The 19,668-nt window shown below is 34.8% G+C and overlaps 1 protein-coding gene across 1 annotated transcript in view; it reads right to left on the minus strand.

Moving 5' to 3' along the window:
• Positions 1–1,105: 1,105 nt before the first annotated feature.
• The window catches only part of POSTN (periostin), a 29,855-nt gene continuing 11,292 nt past the window's right edge, over positions 1,106–19,668 (minus strand). Inside the window, exons 10-23 of the mRNA XM_062514723.1 lie at positions 18,852–19,000; positions 18,240–18,376; positions 17,429–17,559; positions 15,861–15,991; positions 15,591–15,693; positions 15,154–15,221; positions 14,561–14,606; positions 9,208–9,303; positions 8,530–8,619; positions 6,902–6,979; positions 6,415–6,495; positions 4,215–4,301; positions 2,099–2,140; positions 1,106–1,585 (exon numbers count right to left, since the gene is read on the minus strand). Coding sequence (XP_062370707.1) covers positions 1,545–1,585; positions 2,099–2,140; positions 4,215–4,301; positions 6,415–6,495; positions 6,902–6,979; positions 8,530–8,619; positions 9,208–9,303; positions 14,561–14,606; positions 15,154–15,221; positions 15,591–15,693; positions 15,861–15,991; positions 17,429–17,559; positions 18,240–18,376; positions 18,852–19,000 — 1,280 coding nt within the window. The 3' untranslated portion in view covers positions 1,106–1,544. The remainder of the gene's footprint in view (positions 1,586–2,098; positions 2,141–4,214; positions 4,302–6,414; positions 6,496–6,901; positions 6,980–8,529; positions 8,620–9,207; positions 9,304–14,560; positions 14,607–15,153; positions 15,222–15,590; positions 15,694–15,860; positions 15,992–17,428; positions 17,560–18,239; positions 18,377–18,851; positions 19,001–19,668) is intronic.

Here is a 19,668-nt window from a genome sequence, read left to right on the forward strand (position 1 = left end):
CATCTACCCCTTGCCAGGGTTAAAAGCTGTCCTTCCATTAAAGCACTATCATAGCAGATACTGAGGTTAGCTTAGTGACACGCCTGATGGCCCAGTAAGGCTGCACAATTCATCAACCCCATTCTCAGATACCTGTACTGCTCTAGGAGCAGTGTTTAGGGTATGTCATTGTGGAATTAGGGAAGGTTTTTTATTGTTTAAGGAGAGTGATGCAGTTTAAGTCCATTAGCATGTGCTAAGAAAGGAAAGCATCAGTCTGCTTCTGTGAAATTATATTTTGCAATTGCCAGTTAGATTAAAAGTCTTAAGAATATTTAGAATTTGCTTTGCTATTAAAAATATTTACAAATGAAAGCAAGCACAGTTCAGCCAAATTCTTTATTGAGTATTTGTTTCAAAACAGAAATAGAAAAGCATGTTAGACAATGCCTCTTATACTTTGGTCTACAAAATTAAGGAACTTTGAACAGGATTTTCTACTCCATGAATAATTGTCTTTCATCTTTTGTTGATAAAGGCAGACAACTTCTATGAGTACAAAATTAGAGTTATAAAATTGACATAATTTACAGAAAACTCCACATTAGTACCAGACATTAGCGAAGCATGTTTTGATACAAAAGCTTTCAGACCCGGCCTCATTTTTGTTAAGACCTTTTTCCATGCTGAGTTAACTGTTTGCATGCATTTTATTTATCACTTTTATAATCCACTTTAATAATCAAAAGACAATTAGGGGAAAATGGTAAAACACTTAAGAATCTCAGTATATGTATTGTTATAGGATTCCTTTAATGGGAATGTGATTTCTTATAAATAAAGAAGTCAACATGATCTCTAATACATTGCAAGGAGCTCGTAATATTTGCTTTTTTCAAGAGCTTCCATTAGCCAAGTTAATAGAAGGTATTTGGATATGCAGTATAGAACAAAAAACCGTGATGGATTTAATATAAGGCATATTTGTTTGCTTAGAAAAGGTAACATTATGGTATTACGAATTTAAACACATGAGGAATTTTGACTTATAAAAAGTATACAATACTACTGAACCAAAAGTGCTATGTTAACATCTCATGTTTCCTTAGATTACTATAAAAGTCACCTGAGGTGATTATTTTTCCCCTTATATTTCTTTTTAGTGGAAATAATAATAATAATAATAATAAAAAAATACACTCTGTATTTTTCCCTGCTCATTTTTAATCCAATCCTGCATACACGTACTAACCAGCAGAAGAAGGAATCCTGGTTCTACAGAAGTTTTTGGACTTCCAGGATCCCACCCTGCATAGTGCTTACTATCAAGAGCAGTAAAAGCATCTCCAATGGACTACTCCTAGTGAGCACTGCACTGGCAGTGAGTATCTGCAGCTTCACATCTTTTTGTGGATTCATGGTTCAGTTTACATTATGTCATCAAAACAAAGTCATTTTTTAATGTTCTCATTAAAAAAACAAAAAACAAAAAACAAAAGACAAGCAGTTCCTCTCAAAGACCATGTTGTTAATATGCAATTCTGTGAATTTTGTCCTGGCAAGTTTTAAGAATGATCTAGTCTTGTCCTCCTTCTTGCTGCTCCTCCTGTAAATCATGGAAAAAGAACTCTAATTATTACCTACAATCATATACAACATAGTAACACTGTGTACTGTATTTACTTGTGAAAGAGACATGTGAAAAGCAAAGATGAAGCCTGGTGCTGAACATTTCTCTCTTGTGCTGGCAGCTGTGAAATTAAACTGATCATTAATCAAACTAACATAGATTCTGAGTTAAAAATCCTGTGGTGGAGAATCCCAGAGTGCCATTTTCCCATTGTTAAGACTTCACAGTCAGACTTCACTTTATGATTTCAAATGGCTTTATTCACATCTGGAACACTCATTCAATAAAGCACATAATCTAAGTTGTTCTCGGATATCCAAAAAAAATAATTAGGAATCCCAAATTTTGTTAGGTTTATTTAAACAGAAATGCAATTTTTTCTTTTGTAATCTGTATTTTTAAGATTTATTTCCCCTCCTGACTCTTAAGACAACTGAGAATAATATTTGATATGTGTTACGATGTTTAAATGTATGGTTTTTTTTTTACCTTGTGTCCTCCTGGCTGGTTGTGCTTTCCGTACAGGTGCTTCTAGAAAACAGAAATGTTGCAGTCAGAAGTTATTTTTTGAAGTCTTTGAATTAAAACTCATTAGAAATATTGGAAACTCATTGCTGACTTTTGAAGTTTGTTCTTTAAATTTTTCAGTAAATTAAGAATTTTGTTCCAGAAGCATGTTGGTTTGATCACCTGAAATAAGAATGCTTATAATTCCTACATTTCTTTCATAAGCAGTCATCCATTAAATCTTAATATTAAAAATCTTATTAAAAATCTTAATATTTAAAAGCATTTTTGCATTTTAAACATATTAACTATTCCATTATCGGCACTGATCTTCTACAGATGGTTACATGATGTAGGCAGGTGTCAGGGCATTTTATCTGTGCTCTTTGTTCCTCAAACACCATGTGACATAGTCAGTGAAGTTCAAGCTCTAGTTAAGTCACAGGGCTCAGTCTCAGCTTTTGGCAGTGGATGTCCAGGTCTGTTGCGTTGATATTACTTCAGGAATTATTCAAAAGTGAAATGCTTGAAGCCATTACAAGATGTTGGCTGCATTTCCAGCTGTGTTTGGGGCTTGATTTGTAACTGCATTGTGAGTCCACAGTACAGTTTCACATTTTGGGTTCAGTTATTTTCTCAGGTTTCTGCTTTAAAAGGTGGAGCTGAACAAGTCTCAGCCACCCCCATTTGAGAGATCCTTTTTATTTCACTTATTCAGTGAACTTATTGACATGTTTTTCTTTTTCTCAGCAAACCCTGGGTGTTTTTTAACCAGATGCTTACTCATCGGGAGGAAAATCACATTGCAAGCATGAGAAATAGATTTTCTGTTACTGTCACAGAAAAGTTACTGCAGTAATTTTCCTTCTTTAGAACCATGAAATACTTGTGTATTCGCTTAATAATCTGCAGCCAGTTCTCTTTTCATCCTGATGTACAGGGTTTATAAATGAATAGCCCTGAGATACAGGCTTGACCTCACTCCAGCTGAGACTAAACACTGGGTATCTCCACCACCATGGCAGAAAATTCCAAGCTCTGCACTGCTCTGACAAGGAGGGAATATGGTCCATCCAAAGTATGCTTTCCATACTTCGGCACTGTCCGTACAATTATGCTTTCAGATAAGCCTCATGTTTGAAGATCACACCTATCTGTCATTTTCAGGCAATAGGAGACTCCCCAGCATGCCTTGTATTACTCAGCACTGAAGCTGTGCAAACGCAATGTACAAACCTTCACTATTTGGCACAGACTTCAAAATTAAAAAGGCAGAAACACATTTATTTCATTCTCCAAAAGCCGTAATATTTTTTCCTATGTATTCAATTCAAAGACTGACACAATAACCTATTCTGCATTATTACAATTAGAATTAGAATTAGAATTAGAATTAGAATTAGAATTAGAAAAAGACATAAATACAAAAGAAACCCTAAGCAAATTATTTCTTAACTTTGAATGAAGGTCATTAAACAATCGTTGTTCAACTCGAAGAACAAATTGCTGGTATAAAGGCAAAGTGAATTATATTTGGCTCCTTTTGGACCTTTATTCCATTCTGCTTTTTCAAATCAAGAGCTTCCCTCATTTATCAACATGACAAAGATAGAGAAATTCCAAGACCCTGTGAGAAATTTGCACAACCCCAGAGGTTATAATCCCTGCACCCCACCCACTCCTTCACAACGCTGAGAATCCCTGGCAACAACGGATCACATTTACACTGACAAGAAATAACTGAAGTTAAAAGGAACTCACGTGGTCTTCTTCTGTATGTGCTGCTTAAAGAAAAGTCAATTATTTATGGTGTATGTTCCTTAAAATGTTTTACCTAAGATTTGTGGTTAGGTATTTCCTCTTGTCTACTATGCTTGCCAAATCTTTTAGTTAGTTTTAGCCCCAAGATAAGCTTCAACATTTTTCTTTGCGACATCAGTGAAAGAATTCTTTTCCAAAACAATTATAAAACACTTCTTGCTAAAATGCTGGCTTCAGACCTGATAATTTTTATGAATAGATACTGTAAAACCTCACCTGGAACGTTCACTTTGGACAAAGCAGGTCTTAGTGATACTGAATTTTTTGACAAACTAACCTTCCAGATGAACTTTCTTGATTTCTCTCTCGATAATCTGTGGCTCTCCCTCAATTACTTTAGTAACCTTGGTGTACTCAGTTCCAGCTATGGTAAGCATCAAAAACAAATGAGTTAAATCTGGCATAGCATTTTTTCAATATGCAAGGAGCCTTCATTGGAAACAATGTCATTTTTGGGCATAGGTGTTGCAGGCTACCATGCTACTCATGCCATAAGGCACGTTATCTCTAGGGATGAGTCTATCATTACAATCTTGGTTTGAAGTTTTGCTTCAGCAAAGACTGCTAATTGTTTTAAGTAGTTCTATTAGTTTTATGAGCAGAATGAAAGCCCATTTGAAATCATTCCTTTATTTAGACAGTGATAATACATTTGTTTGTGACTGTACTCAAATTTAAATGGTTAGGAAATTTTCAGTAAAAAATATTTTTATGTAGACAAGAGGGCCATAAAGCATTATCACCATTATCACCAGCAGTGCTAAAGCAGCATGTGTATCTGCTTTTATTGACTTAATGCATAGTAAGGTATTATCATGGCAGCCAAGGGTAGCTGACTGGATAAATCATGTAAAAGATAGAGAAAAATCAAATTAAAGCAAAAAACAAATCTGCCTACTTGGTCCATTCTGTAAAGCAAGATGCTTATGCAAACTAACATATAATAGCAAGGAAAATAGCAAGAATTCAAGAGATGATATTGTCTTCTTCTAATTTCCTAGAGAGAAACTCTCTTTTCCGTACACCTATGTGCTCTAAGATGTACCTCTACAGATTACACTTATTTAATTGCATACCTCTGTATCTGAAGGTGATTATGAGTACAGTTATAATTTTTAGATTATGGCATCAGAACAGTTTTGAACACCTCTACAGATAAAGGTTGATCCTGCTCCTTGTTGACTGGTTTAAACCAGTAGAACATAGTTCAGTAAACAGAGGAATTTTCTTGCTGCAATTTTTAAATTTCCAGCTTTTCTTTTAAATAGCCAATCCAGAAACAGGCATCTCCAGAGGGCAAATCTTTTCACATAGCTGGGATACTTAGGATAAAATGAAAAATCCTCTGGACGTTTCTATTTCTGTCCAATATTATAGGTGCATTCTGGCTTAGGTCTGTAAAATTAAGATTCAGATGTTTGAAACTGAACAAAGAATTGTGGCCGACAGGAGTCAAAGCCTTATCTTGGCTTTTCTCTCAGACTAGCTGTGTTATCAACTAGCATATTTAAGTTTGGTGGTCAGCTATTCAGCTGTTCAGCCATCAGGAAATGATATGGTTTAAGTCACATCCACACAATACTGTTTTTGAAAAACAATGAGATTGAGTTCAGTGAGCTAAATGTGGCTGTAAGTTACTTAACTGGTGTACAACTTGGTAACTTACTGAAAAGTGAACATAAAATTAAATGGATTCGTTGAATTTATTTCAAGAGAAGCATCCATCCATACTTTTTAGCTTCTGACTCAATTTTAAACTAACATTTGCAAAAACCATATAACTCGAATTCTTTTTTAATTTCCCATTGCTATTATAGATAGTTTTTTCTAGTCTACATTAAGCAGAGAACATTCCAAATACAAAGATAAAGATTAATTTCAAAAGCAGTTCTTTTACTAGTTTTCTACAGCTACTGGTTATGTACTGCCAAAACTGTTAGAATTAAGAGAGAAAGAAGGAAGGAAAACCATTCCTTGGAATGCTGTATTTGAAGAGAATTAAAGTTAATGTCTGAGTATCCATCACCTGTAAGCATTTAAAGATGTTAAACATGCCTTTAATTATTAACTTGAGGGCAATGAACATTCATTTCTGAAGAACTGATAAGTAAGATGAATTTGACTGGTTATAATATGTTGCATTTCATAAATGTTTTTCACAGAATAAAATTTGCTAAAAAAATTGGAATAAATCTTCATTGCTCCCCTGAGTTTTAATTAGGTAACCTTTTAAAGACTGAAATAATCCAAATGATTTTCTTTTCCTGTGATCAATGGCATTAAAAAATTGATTACTCAAACTCTGGTGCTTACTTCCATTTCACAGATATCTGGCACTAGAGTACAGTGTTCTATTTTTTCCATTAAATTCCACTTCTGCTACGTCAGTCTTTAAAATGTTGAGTTCAACATATCTGAGAGGAATTTCAGTTATCAAAACCTGTTGCAAAAATGTTAGTTATAATACGCTGAATTACCTCCCTGCAGAAGTCTTTTGATTTCTTCATCTTCCAGTAAATGACCATCACCTTCAATAAATTTGGTCACTTTCGTAACCTCTGATAGGATACAGGTTATGGCAAAAAAAATTCATTTACAGAAAACATTTGGAAATCCCACAAGAGCATATGTAATCCTGTCATGGCATTTTAAAAATTTAAATTTTAAAATTCATGTTATGTTATCAAATTCCACATAAACACTGGAAACACCATATTTTATGACAAGCACAGCATGCTGTGTATTACAGCCAGGCAGCCTCAGTTCTAGACCTGACTGAAATATGAAGAACAAGAACTCAAACCATAATGTTACATTTAGGGGATTCTGAGGTTTAATGTCTGGGTAAGATTTTGCAGTATGAACATAATTTTTTTAAACATGAAATATCCATTCAGTAATTACTTAATTTATATATAAAGATATATATTTATTAAAGAAATTAAATAAAACAAGCATACTAACCTTCTTCAAGGATTTTCTTTAACTTCTCTTCATTCTCTGCACCCCCTGCAGTAATTCTGGTATATTTTATTTCAGGACCTGGAAAAAAATTTATAAGATAGTGGCTTTTTTTAAATATAACAGGTTTGTCCTTTAAATTATTTTTTCCTATTTAATACATATGGTGATTCCATGGTTAGTATGCTCTAATCTGCTTATATGATAATTTTATTTTTTCCCATTTCCAAAATTAAACTGAAGTAACATTAAAAACAGTAGTTAGAACTAGTTGTGAAAGCAATTAGGAAAATTTTTCATAGTTAATTACCTTCTTAGAGTAAGACACAATTTGAAACACTGTTGTATTAGGTCACAGATCAGATATTTCTGAAGTCCATAATTAGTCTGAATTAACTGTTGCAAATAGACTTTTTTTTTCTTTTATTAGTGCTATGAATCATTTGAAGACTTAACATTTGAGATTCCTTATCTACAGTTTCTACAGGTTGAAAATAATGAGATACAGGTCTGAAATGCTGGTGTTTTACATTATATTTACAATTTCACGTAGAAGATTAGTGAAACTTGAATCCAAGAATTGAGAAAATTTTATTTTTTTCCTCTCCTTTAAAATTTCTGACAGAAAATAGTCCCAGGTTTATACAGAAACCATTAACGCGTTCCATTCATTTATTTTCATTGTAGTAAAAAGATGTATGATAATTACTTTTACATGATCTTTAATTTCTGCCTTTCTCAAATTACCCTGGTTAAATTTTAATATTTTCTAAACAAATTGAATATTAGAACTTACAGCTAAGTCAATATGTTGTTATAACAATGTCTTTTCCTTCCAAGCTCTCTAGCAGACAGCATTTTAATGGTAGCACTCAAACTGATATTTAAGTAAGGTGATCAAAAGGTGTCAGTAAAGAACTCCATATATTCCATATTATGCTTAAATATGCCTCATTCCACTTACAGATTTCTAGGATGCTCAGAGAAATAGCTCTGTAGTAGGTCAAATACAGTTGAAATTGGTGAAGCTATTTGGGAACTTTTGTGTGAGAAAATCAAGGCATGCAAATGGAAATGGCTTTTGTCTTCCATTAGCTGTATCCAAGTGTCTAATTTGTGGATATCAGATCAAGTCCCCCACCTTACAGAGAAATACAGATCTTTTTCTGAAATGGCTGACAAGAGAGCCTGGGATGACATACAAAAGTAGGCATCTAGACATTAAACATCTATGTCTGGTAAAACAAAACCCTTCTGGAGATATATAATCTAGAAGCTCAGGGGGAAAAAAAAAGGTTTCCTTGTAAAGCAAGACAGTACAAAAATGCAATAAAAGCAGTCTCATTGTGAAATGGTAGCAAGCAGCTTGCAAAAGTAGACACTTAGCAAATACATGAAAATAAAAACTAAAAAAAGAAGACAAATTTTCATAGTTTTGCATGCTGCTAAAATATTGTTGCCATTTATGTATGTGTGTGTGTAGGACACACTTACAGAGACAGTGGGAAGAATTAGGTGAAAATTCATCTGCCAAAGAAATGAAGTTTAGGCACTAGGATCAAACTTAAGAAATGTTACTTTTGTATGCAAAGGTGGACATTACTAAGAATTAATATCTCAGCTTAATTTACCTTGAATAATTCTTTCTTCTGTTACTTTTTTCTCTGTCACTTCCACAGGTCGTCCATCAATGATTTTGGTGTATGTTTTAATAATTGGTTCTACAAGGATTTTTAAATTCAAGGCATTAATCAAGTGATGAAATTTGAAGCGCTCTTTCTGAGATGTGGAAACTGACTGAAGCACAGAAGGAAATACCATATAATATTTTATGAAAAAAAAAATGTTCAGAGACTAGGAACTAAATCTACTCAAAATCTAGGATGATAACATGATTTTTCCTTTAAAACCATCCTAGGTGTGAATATCTCAATGCCCAGAGCAAACAGAACACAAGGTTTACCCCTCAGTCTCACAAAATTGTCTTTTAATCACAGAATCATATACTAGATATGAGATTGCAGAACAGCAGTGAGCAAATAATTCTTGGCTGACACATATGTTATGCTATCATGCAGAGTATTTCTAAATTGTCTTGACTGCATCTGTGGAACACAACTAGGGGAAAAAACACCCAAGTTTTTGAAATGCATGAGAATTAAAAAGTATATGATGCAATAAAATTGCAGCACTTCAGAAAGATCTTGTTCAAACAGAGCAGCTGAGCAACATGGATCGCCTAGACAAAGTATAAACTGATGGGGGATAGTAAACACTAGTAGAAATTGAGTTGCTGAAAGCATACCAACCTCCATGAATCACTTTAGTTATTGTCTCCCCTTCCCTGACTATTTTGAACTCAGGTTCCCCTTCAATTAATTTAGTGAGCTGTGTGATAGATGGGTCTGTGACATAGGAAAGAAAACAACACGTTACAAATAGTCATAAAATACTTATTCCCTGGGGGTGAGATGAAGCTCGCATTTTCTCCCCGTACTCTAGATAAATTAGATGATTGCAATAGACAGCTTAAATCTGTTTAAATCTGAGAGGTTATCTGTGTCTATATAAGTCATGTGTTTCCTCACACGAGATCTCAAATACAGATCCTATGATACACTTACTCTTTATTTATTTATTTACTTAGTGTACATGATATTTTTAACGCTTGTTGACAAGTTCCAGGCAATAAACCAGATCCTCAGCAGTGTAAAGGAAGGCTTTTTCTATACAGACTGGTAAGAAGGCTATTCTGCATCTTTGCAGGTATCTTGCAGCTATTGCTCCATTAGTGATCAGCCTGCAATCTACATAGTGAGAGCTTTCCTTTTTTAATTGTTTTTATTATTTGTTGCTTTTGAGGTTCTTTTATTTCTTGTTTTGTAATTTCTTTTGCTTTTTGCTTTGAGATTTTTTTTACAGGGCTTTTTAAAAATTATTATTATTTTTTCTTTTTATTCAAGACTTGGCCAGTGGTTAAGCAGTTAAAAAAAAAAAGAAAACTAAAAAGCAAACTTTCTAGATCAGTTGGAATGGCTGTAAGGACATTTATCAGCATTATTGGCTATCATTGTCATGGGTGAGATCATCTTGATTACACTAATGTATCCAAATGTATCTCTGTCTGACATGCTAAAGAAGGAGATACTAGATAAATTAGGAACATATCATCAATTAGCAGTAATAATATGGTTCTTCTCTAATGAGTCTTGTGGTACTCCTTCTACTTAAGAAGTTTCAGTAAAACAAACTTTCTTTATTCCTTATTCAGAGACAGAAATGTAGCATAATCTGTGTTTTTACCTTCCTCAAAATCTCTTAAATATCTTTATATAAATTTTTGTAGAAGTTGATTGTGCATTTTTTTCCATAAGCACTGATCAGTATTTAACAATGGCTTTTAAAGATGTGTGCCTCCTCTTAATTGTTGAAAACAGTCAATTTAAGCTACTTCAATAATAAAATGCAAAAATGTTTCATTCTTTTTTTTCAGTAGCAAATGATTCAATAATTAGAAGGTTAATAATTTAGAGGTAAATAATTAATTTATTTGCTGCAAATGAGATGCTGTGATGGAATCATAAAGATTCCCTGTTACTATATACCTCTATAAATCTACTCTGAGTTCTAAACAGTTGAACAAGCCATCACTTTTATTTTTAACAACTTGAATTAATGAAAAATATTTATAAATATTTTAAAGAAACTGCCTTAGAAGACTCATTTTCTTGCTTCTGTTTTAAACTCAGAGGAATTTTTTGCATGTTGAGAATCCATTAAATACCAAATTACATTGGTAGAAATGATTAATATAAATGAAATAATGCAAAAGTTGTATTTATGAATGTTTATAAATGCTTTATTTTTACATTTCTCAATAACTGTACCATTTCATGTGATTCATACAGCCGATGTGTGCAAACCAAAAGGTGAAGGCATAGCCAGTTATATTGCCTAGTCTAGGATCAATCTTTTGAATATTTTATCTGCTAAGATTTGGGTTTCAGTCAAATTTGACTCTTCATATCTATTTAATCTTTTAGATCCCATACATGCCCAGGCACAAAAAATGGAAGCACAACACAAGCAGAAAACAGTGAGACAGGAAAAGGCACACATGACCCTTTAAACTTGGTGGGGAAAGATGTAAATTTTTTTAGTGGAAATTGCCCTTGCATTATGATCTAGTAGAACTTCCTGACAAAAATTAACATTTAACTTTGTCAGCTTTTATGAATTTATGTGGTTCTGATGGCATCTGCCATTACTGTTACTGAGAAAGCTCAGAAGTGGCAGTATTAGTTTTATTTGGTCTATATCTAAATCAATTATCAGCAGAAAGGTTGCACTGGCCAGAGATCATTCTCTGGAGTACTTCCCAAAGCGGAAATACTGTACTGGAAATGAAAGGGAGTAGCTCTTCAGTACTCACAATTTTTCTTTTTTTCTACTTGGTGAATAAAATTTAGTTCTACGTTTGACTATACTAGTGCTCAGACATTTAACATTTTCTTTAAGAGACAATTTTATTTCAGTTAATTTTCAACTTCTAAACATCCCGAAAAACGCCTAAACTATATACTCTGTCTCTGGGTTTAACAGAGCAGAAGATGCACTTTCAGAGAGTGATTCACCCTCACCATAGGAAGATTTCTAAAATAGCTTGGACAAATTACCACATGAAATAATCCATCCATTATATTGCACTGTGGATCTGATTTAATGATGGAGACTAGGCAACAAAGATCAGCATATATGTTAAATGGCCTCTAATTCTAAATGGAATGAAGCACAGACAAGCTCCTGAAAAAGTAAGCATTTTTCACTTCTTCTGGAAGGAAGTTCTCACAGAAACACTGATTAAGCAGTCTGGAGAAAATTCTTTGCATGACATTTTTAACTGCCTTTCTTATTTGAGATAAAACAAATTTCCTTTCAGCATTTTTATTTCTATGGGAAGCTGGATCTCATCAGCTTTACTTAAGTTATAAATCAGAAGTGATTTTAGCAGTCCCATCCACACATTTTTTCTCTTTAGTCACACGACTCATTTTAAGTCATGCTTCTGTATGGAGAACTAAAAAAAAAAAAAGCCAGAGATTGGGTAGATACCATTTTCAGGCATCCAACAGATATTGGTAGTTAGAACTGACTGGAAATTATAGAAAAATTAACCCTCTTTTTTTCTTCTAAGTATAAGAAACATATCCAATTTCAAATATCTTTTATTTTTTTAAAAAAAGGAAATGTCTTAATTGAAAAAAGAAGGTGACAAAATAAACTTTTTGATAAAAAATTATTTAAGCTATTTTTAAATACTCAAAGAAAAAGGAGAAAAATCATTTGGGGAGAAAAAGTGCAGATAATATTTTCACACAAAATATTTCAGCCAGTTCTAATTGCAATATTTGTATCTTTGCTTTTCTAGCAAAGTACTTAGCATCTTGGAGTTGATAGGTATAAATTCAATATATATTCTGAATATGTATATGAACATATGCAGAAATATATATACCACGGGCCTCATTTACCTTCCTTTGTGATGATAGGCTGGACGTTGCTTTCAATTATGTTAATTTCTGAAAATATAGAAAATGGAATATACAGTGCATTCCATTCTTGCAATTTCTTTGAGGCAATGATCAGGTAGATTTGGTCTGCTCATAAGGATGTGGATAAAATCATAGATATAAACGGGTGGAATAAGAGCTCAAAAGGATCTGAGGTATGAATCTTGGTTCTGGTTATGAAATGTTGATCCACCCAGGTCACCTGCAGGCAGAATCTGCTGATATGGTACTTACCTTGGAGCCTTGTGAAACCCACGTGCCATGGTAAGCATGATGTATGGTACATAATAGGGAGGCCTTGTACAATCACCCACAGAAAGTTTTCCACAATTCCCTGACATGCCTTATGCCTGAGTACTGCCCTTTTCAGAAGGGAGCTGATCAGGCACGCACAGGAAACCTTCTGGCATTCGCTAGAGATGGAACATCACAGAAAATATGTCCTTGGGAGATCAAGTTGTCCCTCTACACCCAGGACAGACTCTAGTATTCACTGAACACCTCTGATAGTGATTTGACTCATCTATCCACTGGAGGAACCCACACTGACAGAGGTTCCAGCCGTCCTAGTTTTTCACTCAACTAAATCTACAGCTACAGCTTTCTAGATATCCACATCCACCTCCCTAGCTTAATTTTTAAAGGCATTGCTTCCTGTGCTGCTCTTACTTCCTGGGTCATGGAAAGAAGAACCATAGAATATCTCAAGTTGCATAGGGATCATCAAGTCCAACTTCCTCCTCCTCAAAGGACTGCCTGAAACTAAGCTATATGACCAAGGGTGTTGTCCTTGAACTCTGTCAGGCCTTGCTGGTGTGACCACTTTCCTGAGGATCTTGTTCCAATGACCGACCACCCTCTCTGTGAAGAACCTTTTTCTAATGTCCCATTTGAACTTTTCCCAAAGCATCTTCATTCCATTTCCTGTGTCCTGTCATTGGTCACCATAAAGCAGACCAACACACCCCCTCTGCTGCCCTTCTTGGGGAAGCTGTGGGTTGCAGTGGGGTCACTGCTCAGCAATGTCACCCCTCAGCCTTCTCTTATCCAAAATATAAAAGCCAAGTGACCTCATCAGCTCTTCATAAGTCTTGACCTCAAGACCTTTCACCATCTTTCACCCTGCACTGGACACTGGTCCCAAAGCTGGCTACCAAAACTCTCCCCAGAACTCGAGGTGAGGCTGCCCCAGTGCAGAGCAGAACCGAGCAGGACAATCCCCTCCCTTGACTCCTGATGCACCCCAGGACACAGGTGGCTGTTTTGGCTGCTGGGGCACTGTTGCCTCATATTCAACTTCTCATCAAGGTGAATGACTCCATTTTTTGTTCCAAGGGTTTTTTAACTTCACTATGCTCATTCCCTATTTTCAAAAGTCTGAGCTGATGTTTTCACTTTCTATTGTGAAATATGGGTAGAACTCCATCAGAATTTAATAATTTGTCTAAATTCATATTGCCTTACAAAGTCACAGCCGTATCTTTTTCTTCTAACAGCTTGTTTCAACACATACTCTATATTCAGAAATCAAATGCAAATCCTGAGAAAGGCTGCAAGAGAGCTAAAAGGGGTATTTTTTTACATTTACTCCCTAAAGTGAAAATATTCTGAACATCTGTCTCCCATTCAAGCCTTATATTTGTACATATGGGAAACAGGGACAAGAGGTACACTGCGTCCCTCTGGAAATATTTATCAAAAAGGAAGTATCACAGTCAGTGCTGCATCTTGGAGAGTGAGTACAGTACAATGCTACATCCTAGAGAGAGATACAACTCTGTTCTGCATCAAGCACTGAACCTTGGCTAAACACTGAAAAACAATCTTTTCCATATGTATCTTGTTTACCCCAAGAGCTTGAACAGCTTACTTCAGGGTTACTTTCCAGTCACACATCTGGAAAGGGAAAAATACAGTAGCACAGCAGCCAGAAACATTCTACTTTGAGTCTTTCTCTTCCTTTTCTTCATTGGCACATCTTACTTTCCCAGAAATTGTTTTCTTTTTTATTGAAAAAGAGATGTACAATTCCGAATTGGAATTGGCACCACTTAAAAAGCAATTTCCAACACATATGGAAGTATTTACTTACTGTAAAATGTCAGTGGAATTTCTTTGAAGGTACTGTCACGAACAAACTATAAAAACAGAAAAACAATTAAAAAATTTTAAAAAGTAGCACTTGCCTTATGGTTTCCTAGTGAGTGTGGGTACGATTCACTGCTTCAGTGACCCAAAAGTTATGTGAGACTATTGGTCTAGGTTCTCTCATTCATTTTTGAGGGAGAATATAATCTCAAGAGGATAGCTGAAATAGACCAGGATGCCTACTTTTCTTCACAGGTTATTGATGTTGTTGTCTTTAATGGCATAAGAATTTAGCCACTCGGTATTTTTTTCAAATAAGTGATTTGTTTTCCAAGAGTGATAAAGTGAACTGAAGAGTGGATTTGGGCCAATTCACACTGGAGTTATCCAAATGCAAATATTGCACAATTGCTTGGCATTTAAAAGCATAACTGTTGAGTGCAAGGTATCGTTAATGATTATATCTGGGTAACTGGAAGCTATTGAATATGTTGTCTGCTGAAGAAAGAAAGGACCAGTGAATCACCTATGCCTTATAATGTGCTCAGTTTCACAGATCCTGCCAGAAAGACAGAAGGATAATTACTGAAAGATTACCTTAATCTGAATGTATTTAATCAACTTCTTCAGTATTGTGAGCAGCTGATCATTTCCAACGGGCAGTTCTGACAAAAGAAGCAGACATATAAGAGGAAATATACAACTGTGTGCATTTTACTTTAATTTATGGTGATCAGGATATGCAATCAATCTCAAACACTCACACAAGCATGTACTCTATATATATTATTCCATATCAGTATAAAAACTAGTCTTTGGCTAGTCTTTCATATACTTCACTTTCATAAAATTTCAAAATCTTGCCAAGGTTTTGAGCAAGGTTCATCCATAAAATGAGCATTGAGGTAAATTTTCTCTTTCAAATTCCACAGAGGAATTGTATCTTCAAATTAATTAACTTTTTGAAGTTATTGCAGTTACACAGCATGTAAACAGATTTAAAAGAGTGGGTGCAAATTCCATTAAATACTCACCTGCTGGATATAGGAGTTTGTCAATGACATGAATGACACCATTTGTTGCCATGAGATCAGATTCTCTTGATTTCAGTTCATTAACCAGAAGAGTATCATTCACCTGGCAAAGGATCAAGAGAGAACCCAAGTTATCAGAGACACTAGAAAACAACCCCAAACCTTATTAGAACATTTGGAGAAGTGCATGCTATTCTATAGTGTGGATAGACATGGAATATCAAATCTCCGTTACATGGCTGTAGCAGGGAGACATTTTCTATACTTAACTGTTTTCAAGTAGAGTTTGCCTCCTTGGATGGTTTTAAGAATATTGGTTACACCAGGCTCAAAGCCACTTCCAATGAAAACTCCTTGTGTCAAGTGGTAAAGAAGAATATTCCTGAGAGCATTTTTGTCTCCTATGCAAAAATGAAAAAGTAGGAGTAAAAATTAAATGGTGGGGGATAGTTCTTTGAATTTGAATTTGTTAAAGTGATTACAAAGGGAAAAAAACCCAACTACATGACAAAAAGGTACTCAGAACATAATCACAGAGATCCTATGAGAAATCTTCTACAAAAAAACATAAAAGGGGACAATGGAGCAGTTAGAAATTCTGGGTTTGTCTGTTCTTAGAGGACAGAAGCAACTTGGAGAAGCTGGGGAAAGGGGAACCCACCCTATTAGGAATGATTTCCATATTTCAAAGTTTGGCTTTCCTATATGGGACAAAAAGATTAAAAAAAAAAAGAAACTCTTATAAAAAAATAAAAAAAACCCCAAACAAACAAACAAAAAAAACTTTTCGAGACTCTCTTAAAAAATAAATGTATCCTCCAGCCCAAGTTAATATCCTGATAGGGCTCTCTAGGTCTATAGAGGTTGAGAGTCATGGGTGGGCTGCAGAAAAACCATAACATCCCCAGGAGATAGGATACCAAGCAGAGAAGTTTAAAACACATCTATTTGCCATTACATGGAATATTGACCATTCTAAGTTTATAACAGAATTACATGATGATATTAGTAGTTATTAGGAGTTCCAGCCTTGATGAAACTGCAGTGGGAATCTTGTATGGTCATATTCTTTTCCTGATGTCTTTCTCAGTGAACATTTTCCTTTTTTTCCGTGTATTTTGTCCTGTTCACTGATACTACAGCAATTTATTACCGAGATGCAATAAAACGATCTTTTCCTTTGTAGTATAATTAGCACTAATATTATTGTGACTGGGCCATTCATAGATTGCATTAAATTACATAAAAAGCCTAAACATAGCCACTCCAAAAATTTTTGCGCAAACTATCAGATTATCTTTGTAACTATGCCACTTCAGTTACTGTTAAAATAATCCTTGGTTTGTATCCTTCTTACAGATAAACAAAGTACTTCTTTATATATGTTTAAAAAGTTATATACTTTAAGGTTTAAACTTCACAGAGAAATAAACATAATAACTTAAAACCAACACAGAATTCTAGAAAGTAATCTGGCACAAAAAAACATCTGCTGTAAAAAAAAATTATGAGGGCCAAGGAAAGCATTAAATGACTGAGTCAAAATGATAGGAAAAATGGTGCATAAAGCTCCTTGAAAAGTAGAAGGGCAAATAAATTTGTCTTGTTAACTACTGAATTAGTCCAATATGGCATTGGCTTTGGAAAACTTCAAGTTCTGAATTGAAGACAAAAATAACAGGAAGATGCACTGTGGAATAAGACATTAAAGAGTGAAATTTAAGTTTAAAAATCAGGTTGGAATTTTTTTCCAAAAAAGACATTTTCTCTATGCCCAAGAAGGAGATAATTTAGGAGATTCCTTTTCTTGTAATTCCAGGGTTCTTTATGTTACTTACTTATCAGTATGTCCTTGTCGTCATCAGTCAAATCTTTAAAGGCATCATTAGTTGGGACAAAGAGAGTCCACTGCCCAGGTCTTGACAGAACATCATCCAGATCTGCAGCCTTCACCAGACTGAGGAAAATGCTGTTGGCAACAAACAGACAAACCACAAATTCTTTTTTTTTTTTTGAAATGTGGTAACTATAATTTGGTCCAGCTACTTTGTTCCCCCATTTCTGAGAGTGTTTCAATTTTCAAACACTTTCACTCTTTCCCAGAAATAAAGATAGTAGAAGAGGAAAATTAAAAAAATAAAAATACTGTCAGCCTGAACCAGGGAAGGATTTGTCAAATAAAAGGAGGATGCAAAGGGCAGCTCTTGCTCTAGGAGTATTGAATCTTGCAGGAAAGTCAGAAATAAGTACTGGAAAGGTATGAAGTCCTGCTGCACCCATATGGAATTGTGCCACTCATTACTTAAAGCTCAAGAGACCATTGCAATTTTAGCTCTGTATTTATCATCCAATTCCTTATGTCCTCTTACTCCTCTCATTCTAGTGTCTGACAACCCTTTGTGCCATAAAAAACCGTACTGTGGAAGTGTGGAAGCCTTTTCAGCATACAGCTGGAGAGCACTTTTTCTTCCCACGTTTTTTTCCTTTTATGTTATTTGTGTAGGTGATAAACCCTTCTCTGCCACCCCTGCTCTCAAAACCCCAACAGCTCACATGCTCACAGACCAAAACTTTTTCTCAGAGCAGCTGTGCTGTATGTATAGTTACCTTCCGCAGGAAAATCTCAGTTCTGTCGATATCGCCACTCACCTGAAACGCTTATCATTCCTCAGCATTTCATGCAATGTCTTTTCTGCTGGATTGATGATCTGCCTGAAGATGTGAATAAAACCATTTCTCCCTTCTTTGCTTCCTCTGACCATGCATGAATTTTCAATACATACAGCCTTATTGAAAGAGATACAAGTACAGCTGTTTACACAATGTTAAAAATGACAACCATATGTATTTTCTACAGTTGAATTATGTGCTCTTGTCAGGAAATTTGGCATTGCTTAAGAAAGCAGAAATAGAAAAATCTAGAATAAAATAGCATGGTGCAAATATTTAAAAACTTGATTTTTGTGTGTGTGTTTTTCTTTTGAGAATGCCTTAATTAGTTCTAAAAATTAGCTTTAAAAATTTGTCATCAACTGAGCACCCAATTTGAAATTCTGTTGGATTTTCCCAAAGAGCTCTCCATGTAAACAAAGCTTGGATTGAGAAAGATGAGATTTTCATTTTTTGCTATCTTAAAAGTTTAAGGATGTTTTGCTAGATAGTCATAATTATAAATGTTGGGGGTTTCACTCAGCTTTGCCTTTTATTGACTGTCTACTTTCGTAGTTGGGTGCATATTTTTAGAAAGACTCATTCACTTACTGTGCGATACACGAAGACCCTAAGAAGTTTTCCTCCAATTGTTTCCAGCTCTTGTCCATTGTACAATTCATTGAGCCCAACTTTCACTTTTATAATGTGATTCTGCAGGATTGTTTTGAGAAGACGTTGATCCAGCCTTAAGGTGTCATCTACAAAGACATTTAGATATTAATATATAGCAATTCATACCGTGCATTTTTATTCAAATAAAGTTAAAATACTCTGGAAATACCGAATCTATTTGAAAGGCTTGAGTTAAAGCATGAACAGGTCTGTGTTTACAGAAGGCAAATTATTTTGACCATTCCTCAAATTTAGTCAAGAACTTTTGAAACAGCCAAGATTAATTACTATAACTAATATGTCTGATGATTGATATGTGGTCCTGCTTCATCTTCTGAATTACTGCTATAGTTAGTATTAGAACTCTTTCTACATGTGCACCTAAAATCTATCCGAATTTGCTTCAGTGATGCTAAGACAACACTAATTCTTTGAGAATAGGCAAGAGGTCACCTCTGCAAATATACAAACACCTGTTTCTCAGTATATTTATATCAGCTTCTCACTGCTTTAATCTATTGATAAATATTTAACTTTCTTGTATTTCTTGTGTTTCACTGGGATAGAGTTAATTTTCCTCCTAGGAGTGCTGAGTTTTGGATTTAGTATGAATACAATTGTAGTAACGTGCTGATGTTCTTGTTGCTCCTGAGCAGTGCTCATCCTCAGTCAAGGACATCTCAGTGCCCCGTGCTCTGCCAGTGGGCAGGTGCACAAGAGGCTGGGAAGGAGCATGGCCAGGACAGGTGACCCA

The sequence above is a fragment of the Cinclus cinclus genome, chromosome 2 (genome assembly GCF_963662255.1).
Source record: "Cinclus cinclus chromosome 2, bCinCin1.1, whole genome shotgun sequence".
Classification (NCBI taxonomy): Eukaryota; Metazoa; Chordata; class Aves; order Passeriformes; family Cinclidae; genus Cinclus; species Cinclus cinclus.